Source organism: Bidens hawaiensis, unplaced genomic scaffold (assembly GCF_021521415.1).
Source record: "Bidens hawaiensis isolate Kalapana, Puna unplaced genomic scaffold, B.hawaiensis_p1.1 tig00023714_1, whole genome shotgun sequence".
Taxonomy (NCBI): Eukaryota; Viridiplantae; Streptophyta; class Magnoliopsida; order Asterales; family Asteraceae; genus Bidens; species Bidens hawaiensis.
Window position 1 is genome coordinate 152171 of NW_027493728.1, and position 19928 is coordinate 172098.

General features: G+C 35.3%; 1 protein-coding gene and 1 pseudogene across 1 annotated transcript; one reads left to right on the forward strand and one right to left on the reverse strand.

The window, feature by feature from the left end:
* Positions 1-6941: 6941 nt before the first annotated feature.
* Positions 6942-14689, reverse strand: LOC143567948 (NADP-dependent malic enzyme, chloroplastic-like; annotated as a pseudogene).
* A 2902-nt stretch (positions 14690-17591) lies between these two features.
* LOC143567950 (serine/threonine-protein phosphatase 7 long form homolog) lies at positions 17592-18134 on the forward strand. Its single transcript, XM_077054221.1, has one exon. It carries the CDS (start codon positions 17592-17594, stop codon positions 18132-18134), a length of 543 nt encoding a protein of 180 aa, XP_076910336.1.
* The last annotated feature ends 1794 nt before the right edge of the window (positions 18135-19928 follow it).

The window sequence follows — 19928 nt, forward strand, 5'->3', positions numbered from 1 at the left end:
GTGTGCCTGCGCTGCTGTACGAAGTGGGCTTGGAACTTTTCTAATAGTTCCTCGAACCCATCAATTTGCCCTGTCGGCAAGCTCTCGAACCATACCCGCGCTGCGCCCGTGAGGCAGCGAGCAAACATATGACACCATGTTGGCATCGTCCAGCTCTCTAGGTTTCCCGTGTTATAGAAACCTTGCAAAAAGTCATCTGGATCTGTTGTGCCATCATATTTGCCCAGACCACTTGGCATCTTTGTCTTGTGCTGGATGGGAGCCTGCGCGATGCGCGCAGTAAACTTTGAGTGTTTTACCAGGATGGCTGGTCTGTAGGGCGTGGTTACGTCCACTTGCCCTCTGATCGGTGGGCTGTACGGCATGTGCAGATCCAGATCTGCTCTGGCTCCAGGCGCCATGTTCACAGGCGCGCGGAGCTGTGAGCCTCCTGCATGAGTATCCCGTGTCTTCCTCATGCTATGCACTTCTTCATCACTGAACTCAGTGTGTGCAGTGTGAACAGAATGTCCTTCTTCCGGCGCGCGCGGCCTCTTTGTAGTCTGCTTATCAAAAGCTTGCCTTTGTGTTTGGTCGGCTAGCTTCTTCTGCTTGACCATTTCGTTGTACTTTTCAATCAGACGCCGCTGCTCGTTTATGAGCCATTCATTCGGATCATTTGCTTCATCTTCTGGACCCATTGGTCCTTTCAGCTTCGCGCCGGCCATATTTTGTAACGTGAGATCGTCTGGAGGAGTTTCAGTCTGGCCGTGAGGGGTTGTGACGAAGGGACGGTTGCTGGTGGTACGCGTAGAATCACGCGGAACCCTCAGAACCTGCTGTCCGTCGTTAACACCCTCACGTTCAATATCCTCCAGAGCTTGATCAACGTTACGAACTCCAGAAACCATGGTGATTGATTTTTTTTTTTATAGATCTGATGAGATCTGATTGCCGTTTGTAACAGTGGATGGCGCCAATGAAGAAACGTGGATCTTCTCACTGGTAGCAGATCACTTTCCTCGGGTGTGATTATACTATTTCACCGATGGTTCTTCTGGATCAGTGTTCTTCCACCTACAAAATGAACAGCGCCGTTACTTACCCCTCAGAAAGGGACAGAGGGGTCCTCTTTGGGGTAACCCTCTGGCGTGAGAATCAGTATATTTGTGGAGAAGATAATAGTGTGTGTAAGAGAATCTCCGGGGTATTGCTGAATAGCTGAATACCCTTTTGATTGTGAGACTGTCTGTTTGTATGTAACTGACTGTGAGTGAATGTGATTCAATATGATTGAATGTGTTATCACTGCTTGTAACTGTCAATGATTGAGTATGAATGTGTCATCAAAGTGGAGTTGATGCTGTATTTATAGTGCTAGGGTTACCACCGGTTGGGCTCAACCTCGTTGGCTTCCTCCAATCGCACTGCGCCACGTGTCCTCTGGGACACCTGGCGCTTTCTCGTTGGTTGTAATCACGTGGTAACACATGGGTCATGCTGAGTTGTCGACCTTTCATTTGGCAGCTATCAACATCAGCATATTCTTTCTCCTTAAAAAGATGCCTTCTGGAAGGTTGTCTGACGTGCACAATCAAGGTTGCCCTAATCCTGATTGGGATAAGGACGAGGTTGATTATGCGCACGTGTGATATGCGCTCATCCTGAGGATGCGCGAGGTCTTCTCTTTATTCTCACGCGCAGATATTTCATGCGCAGATGTGATATGCACGAGCACGTGATATGCGCCGCGCGCTGATGCGCTGCGCGCATATGTGATGCGCGAGCATGTGTGTCTGGGCAGGTGTGATATGCACGAGCATGTGATATGCGCCGCGCGCTGATGCGCCGCGCGCATATGTGATGCGCGAGCATATGTGTGCCTGGGCATATGATGCCTGAGGATGTTTTGTATGCGCCATGCGCATAGGCTTTGGCTTTGTGTCTTCATAATGTCTTTATCTTGTGGGTTGACCCGCCTTGCTCGGTGTTGAGGCGGGTACATACCTCTTCATTTATGTCTTTGTTTGATGCATTTAACCCGTTTTAAAATCGTCTATTTATATTTTTCTTAATTTATTTTCATCTGACCGTGACAATCAAATCTTGTTTGGATATGTTTTTGGTTGTATGAGGTTTATAAGTTAATACTATTTGCATCCAAACCAACAATATTATTTTATGTTATCTTAAGAAAAACGCATTACACATCTAGACAACTTAACTTTTGACCATATAAAGTTATATTTTTTTATTATCATAATGTTTGATAAGATAAGATATTTGTGTATATACGTTGTTAAATACTTGTATTATTAATATTATTATATGTAATGTAGGTAGTATGTATTGGTTAATATATTTTGCAAATTAATTAGTATTTGAAATATCAATAAAGCCGGCTTTAGACGTGTGTAACTATGTACTTATATAAAACATATTTAATTATCTGTAATTTAAAATGTTCGTATGATTCTTTTATATTTTTTGCCGGAAGTTAGCTTATAAATTATAATCTAGTCGATATTCCCTTGCGTCCATACACCATCGTACTTACATAATTTATTCAAGAGTTACAACCATATAACTACGCCGACAATTGGTTTGTACACATAAAGTGTAGACTGTGGTGTCCGTCCTCGTAGTTTCTTCTAGCTATTTCAGTTTAAAATTTGTTATTTTTATTTCTAGAGTTTCATTTTAGTTGCAATTTGCATCCATCTTGTTAACATATTTTGGACCGGAATAGCAGAGTTTAACAAATCACAAGGATGGAAATTGCAATGAAAATGAAACATCAGCGACGAAAACAGGAAATATTAAACTTTTGAACTGAAGTAGCTAATTTGTGCAAACCACGTTAACAAAAACCAGACTTTAGTTAGATAAGATGAATAAAAGGGACCAACATAATTGTTAAACAATGCGTTGGGCCACGGGTTACACCATTATTGAGTTGTGGGTTGTTACATGTTATAGTTTTTATTTTCGTTCAACTAAATTAGGCCCAATCTTTGCAAAGCCCAAGATATATTATAGAGTAGGGCCGTCCAAACCACTCTTCGCTCGAACTCGCTCGCCGCTCGCTCGAAAATTGCTCGGAAAATGCTCGCTCGTTTAGTCGCTCGATTGAAAGCGAGCATCTCTGCTCGGTTCGGATTGTAAACGAGCCAAGCAATGAGCAAGGGTCTGCTCGGTTCGGTTCGGCTCGAATATTTTTAATTTATTTTATTTGTAAATTATATATGAACAAATATATAAATATATAGACAAAACACATAAATATAAGCTTAAAATTATTTTTACCCCTCCAAAATTTTAATATTCCGTCAATTTAATAGTTTAATTTGTTCAATTCAAGTTTTTAAAATACTAAAAGTTCGTTTACATGATCATTGTATGTCACACCCTCAAAATCCACTAACGGAGTTTTACCGTCAGAGGGTGTGAACTAACAGGATCGGAATCATCAGTTATAATCAAACCATAAAATAAAGTTTCAAAACCATGAAAACGTTTACGAGTAATTAAATGCGGAAGCGTAAAAACCTTTAATCTAAAGTTGCGTCACGCAGGACGACTTAAAACCAATGATAACCGTTAAAAATAAGTTTGCATAATAAAAGCGTTTTCAAGCAATGCATGTCCTAAACCGCGCGTCCGCCTCGGCTACCTGAGAATAACATACTAAAAGTGTCAACACAAGGTTGGTGAGTTCACAAGTTATGTAAAAATAAATGTTTAGCGTTTGCGTTCAGTGTTTTGCGTTACAGCGTTTTGCGTTACAGCGTTTTGCGTTACCAGATAGTGTTACGTCAATTATATATCTATAGGTAGCTAGCCTATAAAGCAAGTATTACTAAGTGTTCGACACCGAAGCTGACTCGTTTATTAAGTGCCTTGTCACCATGTCCTCCAAACCATGGTACGTGTTAGCCAAAATTACACCCGCTCGACCTCCAGTCGAGTTTAGCGTTGGGTGGGGTTTGTCAAACCCAGTAGTACTACTCAACAGTGACTCGCTATTCTAAATATTAACCGGTTCGATGTGTAGGAATTCAAATGTTTCATTTGCCACTTAGCCTTTACAAGTGATATATAATTTATAACAAAATCTTAAATGCGTTGTGGAGTATGTTATCTCCCCCAAGTGAAAAGCGTTTAAAAACAGTTTAAAGAGGGGAAAATGAACTCACTGTTTGCGAAGAATTTCCCAAATTAAATCACCAAGATGCGCGTCACAGAAAAACTCTCTCTAGCGTTCTAAAACAACAAAGAGATTTTTCTAAGTGTCGGAATATTATCGAGTCTCTAGACCCGGAACATAATACCTATGCACATAACATGTTTCGTGTTTCGTTTGTGAATCGTGTGTGACTTTAACAAGTGTATTTGTGACACATTACATGTGTAAGCAATCATATACGTGTCATGTATTCATAAAGTACATCACTAGCAATTATTCCCCGTAAGGGCATTTTGGTCAAATTATGACAATCAATTAGCAGTTATTCCCCGCAAGGGTATTTTGGTCAAAACATAACAATTATATAGCAAGTATCATGTTTCATGCATTTTCACACAACTCAGCAGCTAGTTTCACCGAGACAGAAATCCTACTAGAAAGATTGTACTATTTCACCGATCATAGCAACTCAATTAATTTACCAAAAATCATCACAGAAGCACATATGTCTTAGGTTTCCAGAACATATTTTATCATATTTTTATTCCACATAGTTTTCTCAAAATCATCAAATCATTATAGCAAACTCATAACAGTCAAATTCATGCGCAACAGAATGTTATTTGAAATTCCCGTTAAACGAAAAATCCAATAAATGCAAGACCACTTGGGTTAGGTTCCTAACTCAATAAGTCAACTTCCAGAAGTGGAACCAACCCAATTGGTCTCGTAGTTCATGAGATATAACATTTACAACACAACCTAACAGTAGGTCTAACAGCTCAGCTTTGCACAACGTTTTTGTAAAATCATAAAAGTTAACTTCTACTTGTCCAAAAACTACAAGTTTATATTCTTTAGAAACTAGGCTCAACCTAGTTTACTGTAGTACCAATAATCTCAACCAATTTTCACCTTTACACTTCGTTACAGTCACTTAAACATCAATAATACATTCTGTCCAGAAACTGTTTGCATCCAAACTCAACATAATAACAATCTATGAACTATCATGCATTCATATAACCCTCTAGACTCCATAAACACCATCCATGCACATCAATTTCACATTATATACAAGATTAGGGTTTTTGTTTGAACTCAAATCAAAGACACAACAATCAACATGTTACAATATCAATTCTACTTATCAAATCATTACTCAATCAACAACAATCATATTGATTACATGTATATATGAAATCGGCAGCTTAGGGTTTACAATTAACCCAACGAACATCAAAATCAAGTAATAAGAATGTATAGGATAATCAATTATACCTTCCTAGCACCTAGTTCCTCAATCAAACACTTGATTTCTTGATTGTATGTGTGTGTATAGTGGACGGCAGCCAAGTGAAGCCAAGGGGAGAGGCCGATCGGAACTTGTGGGTTATGATAATAAGTTAGGGTTAAGTTATTAAGGATATATTTATAATAATAATAAGTTACACTCAAGTCCCTTCACTATCAATTGTTGTTTTTCTAACTTAACTAACTAGTTTACATCTTGAGTTAACGTTTATAATCATGTTATCACATAACACATAAGTCTAACACATAATTATCATATAATTACTGTTTTGACGTTTTTCGTTTATTCATCAATCGTTTGCGTCAACTCGTTTGCGTTTCGGTGCAAATCCCGAAAGACTACACATGTAGTAAGTGTTAAGCGTCATTTAAACCCTAGTTTAAATGTAATGAAGTGTGTGTTATAGATTCAGTGATCTTAAGTTTGAATTGACGGAGTTGAGTTAACGGAGTTAACCTGAAATTGACGATTGTCACATTGTATCTCACTCTAAACTTATTTTTAATAAAAATTTACAATATATTACACGTTTGTTTAAAAACTACTAATTTATTTATAAAATTATATTATTTACAACCTTTAAATTTGTTTCTTATTGAAAATTTTAAAGTGAAAAAGAAAAAAATAATGCTCGAAATCGCTCGATGTTCGATCGAAAAATGCTCGATTCGATTTTGGCTCGTTTCGGTTTTCACTCGGTTCGAATTTCAGCTGTTCGGTTCGGTTCGGTTGTAAATGAGCCAACGAGCAACACTTCGCTCGGTTCGGCTCAGCTCGTGAACAGACATAGAGAGTAACACTAAAATAGTATTAAAATTTAAAAAACTTTTTATAAAGAGAGTTACCTAATGAACATGACAAAAATCAATTTTACAAAAATGGGCATTAGCTAAAATATTCTCCAATTATAAACATTTACATTTTAAACCAATAAAAAAGACACGTCTACCAGTGGAGTATAATTATATCAGCGATATGGACCATCGAAACAATGACACATCATGGCATAATTAGACGCAAAAAGTACTCTATGCATAAACGTTAACACTCTAGCCTCTAGACGAAAACTGCCCCCATTAAAACTATTAGGCACAAATTACTCCTCCCTAGTGCTACTAGTAGCATGTCGTGTTATTGATCTACATAGGTGGCAAAAATAACTCGCCAGTACACGTGTCTTTTCCAATTTGTTTTGAACAATAGTTATTTTTATACCTTTTACCAAATAATTTGTGTTTCATATCATAAACATGATGTTTAAAAATACACTTTTAAGTGGAAAGGTAAAAAAATGGTTATTTAATAAGAAGATTTACAGTCATTTTGTTAAATGTGACAAACTAACAACCCATAGCCCATGAGTGTTACAAGATTAAATTATAAAAATGACCAAAATACCCCCCCCCCCCCCCCCCTTCTAACTTTATCAACCAAAATGAGCAAAAACAATGTCAATCTTTTCTAACAATATTTCTGATAGTTAGGACTGTACATGCAACTCTCAGCATAAGCCACCAGGCTTTCGGGTCGAGGAACCCGACTAGCCAAACCTACACAACCCGAAAAAATAAAAATAAAATTAAAAATTTGTAGGTGACAAAATAATAACACTATTAAACACTGAACGAGTCGTGTGATCTTACCAAGTTCATATGCTTTGGCCGCCACCTTTGCAGCAATATGCGCGGAAATCTTTCGAATATTATTAAACGGAGGGTATATTAGTCCTTTCGCAATATGCTCCGGTGTAACTTGTGTAGCTAGAGCTTCAGCTGTTTAGTAAATAATATATATTAAACATTAATGTCACAATAAAAATATGTAACTTTTTTTATATATTTATAATACAAACTTACAGGCTGCTAAAAGCATGTCATCATGTACCCGAACCGCACCCGAAATTATTAATCCTAGACCTAATCCTGGGAAAATGTATGCATTGTTTGACTGCAACAAAAGTCAACATAATTCACATTTCAGTATTTCACCATCATCTTTCATTAGAAATTTAGAAATAAATAAAAAGTCAACACCTGTCCGGATACGTAGACTTTTTCATTGTATTTGGCTAGGCCAAACGGGCTGCCGCTAGCGAATATGGCTCGACCCTGCAATGCACAAAATATACGAAAAAAGGTTACACTAGAAAAATAAATAAATATTTGAAATAATAAGAAGTCAATAAAAGTCAAACCTGACTCCAAGTATAAGCTTATTCAGCAGTACATTAGGATTTTGAAGTCGGGTTTGAAAGAGCGAGAATAACCGGTTTCTGCAAACGACGTGTCCATTATACTTATTGGAAATACATAAATTCAAGTATTAAATAAATTTTATTACCTCGTTAAAAGATGACATGGTTTCGATAACTTCTTTAGTAAATATCTGTCCTACCCCTGAAGATCCAATCAACACGGTAGGTCTGATTGCCTGAAACCACAACATATTTATATGTGTATATATCAAAACATATAACAAGAAAAATTAAAATGACACTTTGACAGCATCTAGGAGACTTGTAACGGGCTCATGTTCGTGGGCCCACGGTTTCTTGAAATGTTGAAGAGAGTTAAACCGCGATTTAACTATTAGACCCTTGGAATCCACTAGCCAGACCTTCTTGCGAGCCTCATTCAGTGGGGCCCGCGTCTGCATGATAATTAATATATGTCATTTCATTTTTCAGAACCTTTTATTTTAGATGTTTACCTGTTTTGATATCTCAAGAGCTACGAGTTCAGCAATGCCCGTGCCAGCCTTAAAAAATGAAAATAATAATAATAATAAAAAAAACGAGACGTAAAAATGAAACGAAATGAGAATATTATATATATTTATTTTTATTTTATCATACCTCACCGGCTCCAAGGAAAAGAAATCGATGATCAGCTAATGATCCACTGATTATTTTTAGTGCAGAAATAAGCCCTGCAAGTACCACTGATGCCGTCCCCTAAAACAAATTAACAAGTTTATAACTTATAAACTAATAAACTAAAAATGTATCGTTAAATTCTTCGAATGTTAATATTTCATAATATACCTGTATGTCATCATTGAAAACAAGGTGTGTTGAACTATACTTTGCAAGAAGATCAAATGCATTATGGTTAGCAAAATCCTCAAACTGCACAATGGAAATTAATAAAATTAATAATTTATATTAATCGTATATTCGTCATAAAATAATTAATATATACTTAAATACCTGAATAAGCACTTTCTCCCCATAGTTTTGCTTCACAGCAGACATAAACTCATTCATAAGTTCAGCATATTCCTGTCAAATATTAATACAATTTATTTCAATAACTAATAACGAAAAGAAGACGATACTACTGCTACTGCTGACTACTACTACTGCTGTTACTACTGCTACTGCTGACTACTACTCCTGCTGCTACTACTGCTACTGTTACTGCTACTGTTACTGCTACTACTACCGCTACTGTCACCGCTACTACTACCGCTACTACTACCGCTACTACGACGACTACTACCACGACTACCACCACTACCACCACCACCACTACCACCACTACTACGACGACTACCACCACCACTACCACTACTACTACTACCACCACCACCACCACCACCACTAATAATAATAATAATAATAATAAAAACTAACCTGTCCTATCGCTCGTTTTTGCCTCAAACCAATGTAGAATTCATCATTTAACAGTTTCTCATTGTTTGTACCAACATCTATGGCTACAGGCAAGCACTACACAATGTTTACATCATTTATGTTAATAACGTACTCGCCAAATCATATTCTTGTGATCATGTAAAAATAAAGCGATAACTTTCCCACCGGGATCCCCATTCCCTATATAAAAAGTTAATACATAATTAACAATATTAATGATTTTATTTTATTTTATGTTATTTACAAAAATATAAAACCTTGGTGTGAACCTGGCAACCAAGGTCTCCGAGTCCTAATATCCGTTCACCGTCTGTGACAACGATAACTTGAATATTTTTCTCCGGCCAGTTATTTAAAATTTCATGAATTCTACCCCTATGAAAAATGTTAGTAATTTATGACAATAATGTTACAAACATAGTAACCATTAGTAAGTAGTATATATATAAAGTTATAAACTTACTTATCTTCTATGGTGATAAACAGGGCCGGCTATAAGGGAGGGCCGGGTGGTCGACGGACCCCGGCCCGATATCCCGATAGGCCCGGATTTTTTTTAAAAAAAATTATATATATTTTATGAAAAACAGTATACATATATAATGTTTAAACTTAATTACACAACTATTAGTTTGTTTTAGTAGTAAAGGGTTGTGGGTTTTAACCTCACTTTAGTCATTTTAACCATATTTTTATAAAAAAAATGTTCTTTACACAACCAAGTCATAAGGCTCAAAAAATTAAGGGTCATTTAAAAATTAAACTGTTTAAACCCAACAAGATACCCTTTTTTATTAAGGCCCAAAAAATTTTTTTGCCTTTGGCCCCAAAATTTTTAACCGTTCTTGAAGCCGGGCCTGATGATAAATAAACCTTGTGGCTGCTTAAATATGCTACCATATTTTTGGCATGCTTCACCAACAGTTGGAGTGTACACTATTGGAAGAAGCTCCTCAACATTCTCAATAAGTAGCTTGTAAAACAACCTCTCATTTCTCTCCTATATAATATATATGCAAAAAAAAAAGTTAAAAAAAAACACAAAAGTCTATATATAATAATAATTATAGTAAACTGTGGTTTTCGTCTCTGTGTTTGTCCAAATCTGCGGTTTAGTCTAATAACTTCAAATTTACGATTTTCGTCCCTATGGTTTCATTTCACTTGCAATTAAACCCGAATTCATTAACCCCGTTAAGTCTGGCCGGTAAACCTATCAGCTAACGCCTCACGTGAGGGGCAATTTTGTCCTTTTTCTCCACATATAAACCCCAATCCTAATTTGACTTTCGTGAGGGGTTGGGGTATATTTGGGGGGAAAATGGACAAAATTGCCCCTCACGTGAGAGGCACAGTAATGGGTTAACGGGGTTAATGAATTCAGGTTTAATCGCAAGTGAAACGAAACCACAGGGACAGAAATCACGAATTTGAAACTATTGGACTAAATCGTAGATTTGGACAAATCACATGGACGGAAACCACAGTTTACTCTAATAATTAGGTGTGCGAGTTTGTAACACAACACGGAAACACGACATGAACCTAACACGAAATTCACAGGTTTGGATTTGGCATAAATGGGTCTATGTTAGTTTCTGGTTGAATTTACAAACCCATTTAGCTAAATGGGTCAGGTTCGGGTAAACCCAGAAGGTTCGTGGGTTGACCCGTTTAACCCATTTATTTTTATTTTAGTTATTTGTGTAGCAAATTAATTTGTTGGGTATTTTTTTTTAAGTTGAAATTTGCATAAGATTTTATAATTAAATGTAATTGTTTTTAATAAATTTGAATTTTTATTATAAAAATGTAAGTTTAGGGTATTAATATGTCAAATAATAATAAAAAATAAGAAACTTTCGTTGAAATTTCGTGCCATATTCGGATTCACGTGTCTGATATGACTTTTGGGGTGCCAACCAGCAAACATGTTTTGACTTTTAACACCCTATATAACAGTTTAATATTTAAATGGTTACTTGAAGAGCCATCATGGCTTGATACTTATGTAGAGGTACTTCATATTGTCGAATATCATTCATCCTCTTCTTGACCTGTTTATCGACACGATCAACTATTCATAAATTCTACTAACCAAACACCATAAATGTGTTTAAACATTACCTGAAGATCTTGTTTAACAACAACTGGCGGAAGAAGACCTCTTATGTAATACGTGTCTCTTTCTTGTTCCGTAAACGCTAGACCTTTGTTGTGACGTGGGTCCCGCAACCGTGAATAATCACTGCATTAACAAAGTTAGTTACTTACTAGGTATTTCGTTATCTTTTTATTATTAACCAACAGAATAATATAAAAGTACATATTTTTATATAACGTTTAAAAGTACTTTAAATTAATTACTTTCTAGGTTTTGGTGATACTTTAAATATTAACAAAGTTACTTAGGTGATCCTTTTATTATTAACCAGACAAAAAAAATATAAAAGTACATTGTTAGCTCCTAAATAGTATAGGGACTAAAGTGTACTGTAATATGTTCATATACATATACTAGAGTCGTGAATGAGAACCTTCTCATTCATGACTGGTCGTATTCACGACTCTAATATATGTATATAAACATATTACAGATATAACCCTACACTATTAAACATATACACTTTAGTCCCTATACTATTTACTACCTAACATACATATTTTTATATAAACTGTAAAGTACTTCAAATTAGTTACTTTCTAGGTTTTCGTGATACTTTTAATATTAACAAAGTTAGTCGGTGATCCTTATAATATTAACCAGACAACAAAAGAATATAAAAGTACATCTTTTTATATAACCCGTAAAAGTAAATAATCGTACATGTCATTAGAGCTACTGTCATCAACAACTGTAGAATGTTTTTTTAATGTAGGGTCGGCAACTTCGACGACCGTTGGAGGATTAAGCTCCTTAAAAGCGCTGACCACCGAAACACCAACGGTTCTTTCGGGTCGGCCATTACGGTTGATCATGGTTACTATCGTATATGGACCATTCTTGAAACACCCAAAAGAGGGTTGTTCTGCTAAATTAAACCATTAAAGATTGCAAATTAACGATTTCAAACATAATTTAGAAGTAGGGGTGTGCATGAAACCGAAAAAGCTTATACGAAACAGAAATAACATAACCAAAACTAAAACCGAATGTTTGGTTTTATGTTTTTTAGAAACCCGAACCAAAACAAAACGACTGTTTGGTTTTATGTTTTTTAAAAAAACGAACCAAAACTAAAACCGACTGTTTGGTTTTATATTTTTTAAAACCCGGACAAAAACAAAAACCGACTGTTTGGTTTTATGTTTTTAAAAAATCAAGCCAAAACTAAAACCAACTGTTTGGTTTTATGTTTTTTAAAACCCAAACAAAAACAAAAAATCGACTATTTAGTTTTATGTTTTTTTTAAAAACCGAGCCAAAACTAAAACCGACTGTTTAGTTTTATGTTTTTTAAAAACCCGAACCAAAACAAAAACCGACTGTTATGTTTTATGTTTTTTTAGAAAATCGAACCAAAACATAAACTGACTGTTTGGTTTTATGTTTTTTAAAAAACCGAATTTTCGGTTCGGTTTTGAGTTTTGCGTGCAACTAAAACAAAAACAAAAAAACTGAACCGAACTTACAGTTGTTCATTTATTATTTTTAAATTTTAAGTAACTTATAATAGTTCAATATATAGCTTAACTCAAATATTTTAGCCTAAATATAATAACCAGTTAATTATTAACCAACAAAAAAACTTTCACTGAAATTCATTACTTTTGGCCGAATTTCTTTCTCGGGCCATAACTTTCAAGCACACATGAAAAATTCAAAAAAACCGAAACCGAACCTAAATAAAAAAACCTGATACCTAGCAATTTTCAAAAACTCAAAGCCCGACATTCAATTTTCGATTCGGTTTTAGGTTAAAACTGAACCAAACCGATCCATGCATAGCCTATGCTTACAAAAAATGTTTTTGGGATTACCATGAATGTGGTCCCATTGATGGACATGCTGACAAAAGTGTTCTCTTGTGAATGTTTGAGTGGTATATGGTTTGTACTTTGTAGCTTATAACTGGATGTACATTTTAAAATAAAAGAAATAGAGGACACTAGTTTTTCTAGTCATGTTATTCGGTAATTGTAAGGATTAAGTACATTGATCCGAGTCTAACGTTATTAATTTTTGGATCAGATAAATCTTTTCATGGATAATGTTTGTTGATGTTTTGTTGTTATCTGGATTAATGGATTTTTATTAATTTTTTTTAATGTTGTATTAATGGGTGGTAATAAAAGGGCAAATACCATTAAAAACCAATATACTTTCTGTTTTTTCTCACAAAAGTCCCTCAAATTTTTTTTACACGTTAAAGTCCCTCTACATGTTCAATTTGAACAAAATACTTACGTAACTTATAAAAACAATATCAAGGTACCCTCAGCGTTAGCTTGTCCACTAACAGCCAACGAGGCTTTAACTTGAACATCTCGACGTTGCCGGAAAGCATATTCTTCGGGTTCGTCGACAAGGAAATGAAGTATCGAACTAATTCCGTGACATAATCTTCCAAATGGAACTCTTTAATGAAAGAAAAAAAGTGGTGATTTCCATCAACAAAATAATATGTATGTGGCACTAGAATTAAAAGTTGCTGAACTATTACAACTAGAGTTATACTTGTATGGTGGCTGGGTAGTTTAATGTCATCATAACGTGAAGTATCTTTTCTTGCATTTTAAATGAAAACAATACTTGTTTGAGATCAACGAAATCTATTTTGCTGTTAAGAAATACAATTAATGCAACATATTAAAATTATATAGAATTGTCAACAAAAATAAATAAATAAATAAGTGCATGCCAATAGTAAAACAACCACATGGGCTTTTGAATGCCTCTCAAAATGAAAATCAAAATGTAAAATATGCAACATCTTTGGTACATTTATTAACTTTCCTATTATCAAATGCAAACCAACATATATCCAGATCTTTAGTATCATTGAATTTGGTCCGCTTCAAGCTCTTACAACCTTGATTACAACACCACGGTTAACGCGGTTCCTAATAATCATCCCAAATGCTCACTATATTGTATTAGGCCTGCAAAAAAGTTGACATCATTAGTTGTTTTGATCAATATCAGGAACGACTTGAGTTGACCAAAATGCAAAAAAAAAAGTAGGGCTGACAATTCGTGTCTTAACAGGTTTAACTGGTAAGCAACGATGCGCCTAATACAAATATCAAACGTGAATATGATTCATTTAACTACATTAAATGTGATGACTATAAGACAGTTTTAAGTTTCATATACCAATAAAGAAAAATCATGAATTCTAGCCTACTAATTTCAATTATTTAAGAAAATAAAAAAATCACATCCCGCATTTTTGCTTAACAAGTCTTATCGTGTCTTTAGCAGATACCCGATTACCAGCCCTAAAAAAAGTAACAAAAATAAGTCAATTTCTTAATTTAATGGGTGTGTTTATCATTGCTGATCTGCCAACCTGAGGCTATGAAGGCAGTTGTCACTTGTTAATTGCGCCATTATAGTAGTGGATGTATATCTTTTATGGTTGTCCTCTCAAGTAAAATTCGCATTGTACAGAACATAGTAAGATGTACATCTCTCCCCTAGACATGTAGTCATTTTAATGAGATTTCTTACTTCTGCCAACAAAATAGGAAGAAATTGAATTATTGTAATATCAGATAAACATTTCTATAAAAAGTTGCTTAAATTATAGAATTTCATCATCCACGGGTTCATGATTGCAGCCGAATTTTTTTCAAAACTGGTGTTTATTTACAAAAAAAAAAAAGGATAACGGGGAAAGTAAAAAAAGAAAAAGGAAACTAGTTAATGACGGATCAATCATTGGAAGCTAATCCTCTCCTGCCAATGGCAGATTAGGAGCAACACATACACAACCCCGTTTTGTTCCGTTATGTACCACTTAACCAAAGTAACCAAAAGTCCAAAACTAACGAGGTTTACTAACCTAACTAACCCAACTAACTGAATTTTGTTTTTTATCTAGTTAATATTGTTTACCCACCCATCTAACATTATTGTTTTCATCTGTGCATGCATTATTAGCTCCTGCCAAAGCAGATTTCACATGCATCTTCCTTCACACAATTATTAGCCTTACATGCATGCTGCCATGGCTTTTTCAGATTTCACAGTCCTTCAATACCTGTGAACCACCATGGCAGGTTTAAATGAACCAGCTAGAGGAAGAAGATGAAACAAAACAAAAAAAAGCTTTCTCCTAATCCGCTCCTGCCAATGGCGGATTAGGAGTATTTTGTTTCCCCCCCTTTTCCTTTACAGTATATTTAAAATATACATTCCATATTCTAATGCATGTCGCGGGTTCAAACCCCTCCTAGCCCGTATTTTTGTAACTTTTTTATAGTAACTTTTCACCTAGAGGTGCACAAACCGGTTTTTTTACCTAAACCGGTTTTTGGGTTGACCCGAACCGGTTTTGCATTCGAAAGTATAGCCTGGTGTAACTGGTTAAAGTTGGTTCCAAACCGGTTTTATGTAACTCGGTTTCAAACTGGTTTTCTTGTATGGATTCATTAAAAAATTGGTTTGCATTAAAGGATCATATTTAATGAATTAAATGGCAATACAGCGTACATTAATTGCGTAACCGGTTTCCAAGTTTACTAATTTACCGTTTAAACTTGGAAAATTTGAATATTTATGTCCTTTAAATGGCAATGGATGAGCATGAGCATTTAATTAAAGGAATATTTAAGAGAGTTTGTTTAGCCTTGAATGTTTCTCTTGCATATTGAATGTATATATTAACAATATATACAAGACCCCTGCATACTAAATGGACAACCCGGTTAAACGCCGGTTTTGTGTCTAACCGGTTTCATATAGCCGGGTTTGAACCCATTGCAGCTAAAAAACATTAAACCGGTCCTAACCTGGCGGTTTAAGTCTCCTCAAAACCGGTTTCTGTAAAATCAGGTTCAAACCGGTTCGGTTATGGTTCAGTTTTTGGTTCGGTTAACCGGTTTGTATACCCACCTCTATTTCCACCATTCAAAACTTTCCACCATTCACTTATGTTTTGTAACTTTCCCCATTAACTTATTTTAGTAACTTTCCACAACTCAAAACTTTTTTAAAATTTATACCATTTTATCATTTTACCAACTTTTCATTATTCAAAACATGCAAATGCAAACCTGTCAAAGCATGTGATTGCATTCAAAGTATTTTATCATTGTTCACCAACTACATTGCATTCAAAGCTTAAACCAACTTTCCTCGTTCAAAGCATGCAAATGTAAATTTAAAGTTTTGACCTACCTACATGCATCACCTGTTAAACCAGGAAAATAAAATAAAATATTTGTTCCTAATCCGCTATAGCAATAGAGGATTAGGTTTTTCAAAAAAAAAAAATGTTCATAATCCGCTATTAGCAATAGAGGATTAGGGTTTTTGAAATAAAAAGTTTTCTCCTAATCCGGCATTGCCAATGGCGAATTAGGAGTTATATTTAAAACCGTGCTTCATAACGTACTAATATTATATTATTAGTATAAGGTATTTTCAAAGTAGTATATAAATAGTGAGACTAGTTGGTATATTACTTGGTAATTCATCATCGACTATAATGGATCCTAACGTTGTGTATGCTAGCAGTCCAACAAGAGTCATTCCCAAGGAGTTATGTTACCTATGTGGTGCTCCTACTTTCTACCGTATGATTTGCGATACGTGGATCCTACATTATGTAAGTGTTTATGTATTTATTATCTTGATCAAATATATCTTTTGATTGAGTAACTAAATATCTGTTTACTTAGTGTAATTGTGAGCTTCCTCAGCCTGAAGCAAAAGTAACCCCCCAACCCCCTCACCGGAGTTAACTTTTGACTAGTTGAATCCAGATTTGTTAAAAGACCCAGATGTGTTGAAGAGTTTTGTGAAAACGAAGGGGAAAAAAGAAGTTGAAGCGGAGTACCACCATGACTCGTATCCTGGAGAGCACTCATCGGATTCGGAGTGGTCAAATGATGATTGCCATTGGAAGTAATCTATGTTTTATTATAGTTGTTATGTGTTTTTTAATGTGTTTTTAATAAAGTTATTATGTGTTTCATCCATTTGTTTTTAATCAACTTGTTTGTTAATTCTAGTTTTCTTAATTATAGTTTGTTTCATTCTAACACTTTAAAATATAGACTATTATCTCATAAAATTTACTTTAACAAAATAAAAAACAAAAACATTGAATTGCAATTTATAAATTTACAATTTATAAAAAACAAAAACAACTCACAACTTACTTATACTAAATACTATATATATAACACCCCCACTTACATTCTCAAACCCACATTTCTACAATATCTACTCAATCTCACAAACCACATCCAACACCTCAAACCCACACCCAAATTCAACCAAGAAAATGAATTCGAACTTGTATCTCAACCCGGGTCCAAGGGATGAAAGTCTCTTGTACCTAGGAGCCGAACACCGAGCCCGAAATTTGTTCCTCAATCCACTAGAGGGGAAGAGCTCTACATTGGATTTTAAACGTGGGGATGGTACATTTTGGGAGCGAGTCTCGGAAGATATCATAAATCTAGAGGGTAGAGTTTTGGAGTATATTGATTTATTTGGATTTGGCGGTATCGTTCGTTGTGGTTATAGGAAAGTTGACCGAGCATTGGTAGAAGCTCTGGTTGAAAGGTGGCGGCCCGAAACGAACACGTTTCACCTGCCATTTGGCGAGGCAACTGTCACCTTGGAGGATGTTAACGTTCTATGGGGGTTACCCATTGAGGGCGAGGCGTTAGCCGGGTACGAGGAATCGTTCGACTACAACCAACGGTGGGAAATGTGCTATACTTATTTGGGTTTTGATGCAAAAGAATCTGATTATAAAAATCAATTTTTAAAACTCAAATCTATAGTAGAGTTTATGTTAGGTTACCCAATAACCGAATAATCTACTGATAGAGAATGTATGCAGCGTGCCTGTTGTGTCTGCCTAATAGTGGCTTCTAGTAACATGTTAGCAGATACAAATAATGGGTACGCGTCATTGCATTTACTATCTCATTTGAAAGACTTTCAAGTTAGTGGGCAACTGAGTTGGGGTTCTGCTGCCTTGGCGTGTTTGTATAGAGAACTCTATAAGGGAACCAAACCCCAAACAAAGGCAGCCGGCGGCCCAATGTCACTGCTACAAGTATGGGCATGGACCCGAATTCGAACAATGAGACCGACAATTGTCAATCAACAAATCGATTGGAGCCATCCATATGGAGCAAGGTATTAAAAGGTGTTATAATGTTTGGTTGTATTAATATAGGGTTGTATTAAAAGATTTTAAAATGTTGGGTTGTATTAAAAGATTTTTAAATAATATAAATATCTATTATTATAAATTTATAGATCTTAAAAATGTTGATTTTAAAATAATATAAATATCTATTATACGGTCACTATATAAGAAAATTCTTCTATATAAGCCATCTAGTTGAGCCAAAATGAATAATTAATACACATGCAGTGAAAAGGAATAAATTACCATACGAACCACTTTATTTTTATGATTTATAGAGGGAAAAACAAGAATGTGTTTTCTATAGAAGTATGACACATTGGCCATTTTTGTTGCTAGTGGTAAGAGTCACATGGCAGAATCTTTTATTTCTAGGGTATAGAGAAAAAGTTTTTAATCTTTTATTTCTGAAAAAAAAATATATATTTCCACGTTTGTTTTTTTTAACAAACGTAAGGTACATTTGTTTGTTTTTAAACTTCTTAACATGATAAATTACAAATGACTAACATTTTTTTTTAATTTTGTTTTTTATATTTTTAACATGAAACCGTAAAGCTTTATACCCGATTTATTATTATATTTTCGTAAATATTGTAACACTTATTATTGTCTTTTTGAAGGTGGGCGGAGCATGGCATTAGTCACAGGGAGACTCCTTCACACGTGCTGAAGGCCCACCGGACAACACTACAAAATCTACGAGAGGCCGAAGTATTTTTTTCGTTAACCATAAAGGTTTTTTTTATAGAGATTGTAAATACTAAATATTAACAATATTTTTGTTTTAACAGTTTGATTGGATGCCTTATCGGGACGTGATGAATAGACTCCCGCAAATGTGACTAACAGGCTTATACAGTTGGAGGTCATCATGTTGTCTAATTTATTGGAATGTCGTTGAGTATCATCCAGTGGAACGGGTGATGAGACAGTTTGGATTTCTTCAGGAGGTCCCTGACCCTATCCCTTTATCACGTGAAGTGCTCCGGACACTCCGTAAGACAACACGGAAAGGGAGGTTGGGCACAAATTGGTCTTCGGTTCATGCCTAGTATGTCCAAAATTGGAACCATAGACGCGAAAATGAGGTGCAAGGTATGCAGACCAACACGCCTACGACACTCCATACATACAATGACCGGTTCCATCGGCATACTGTGTTATACATAAAGGACCCGAGGCATGCCCCCGGTTTTGTACATAGTGGATTCGATGATCACGGTGGAATGGCAAGATACTTGGTTAGTATAATTACAAATGTAAAATTAAATTTAATAAATAAGTAATGCATTTGGGTTTTAATTAATTTTTGGTTTTGTAGGTGGATGGATTAGGCCACATTAGTCAAGAAGCCATTAGAATGCAGAACATGGGCCCTGCACATTACTTTGAAAATTTTGGAAGGATCCAAAACATGGCTTCTCAACTAATTCAATCTGTTAATCAGCCATC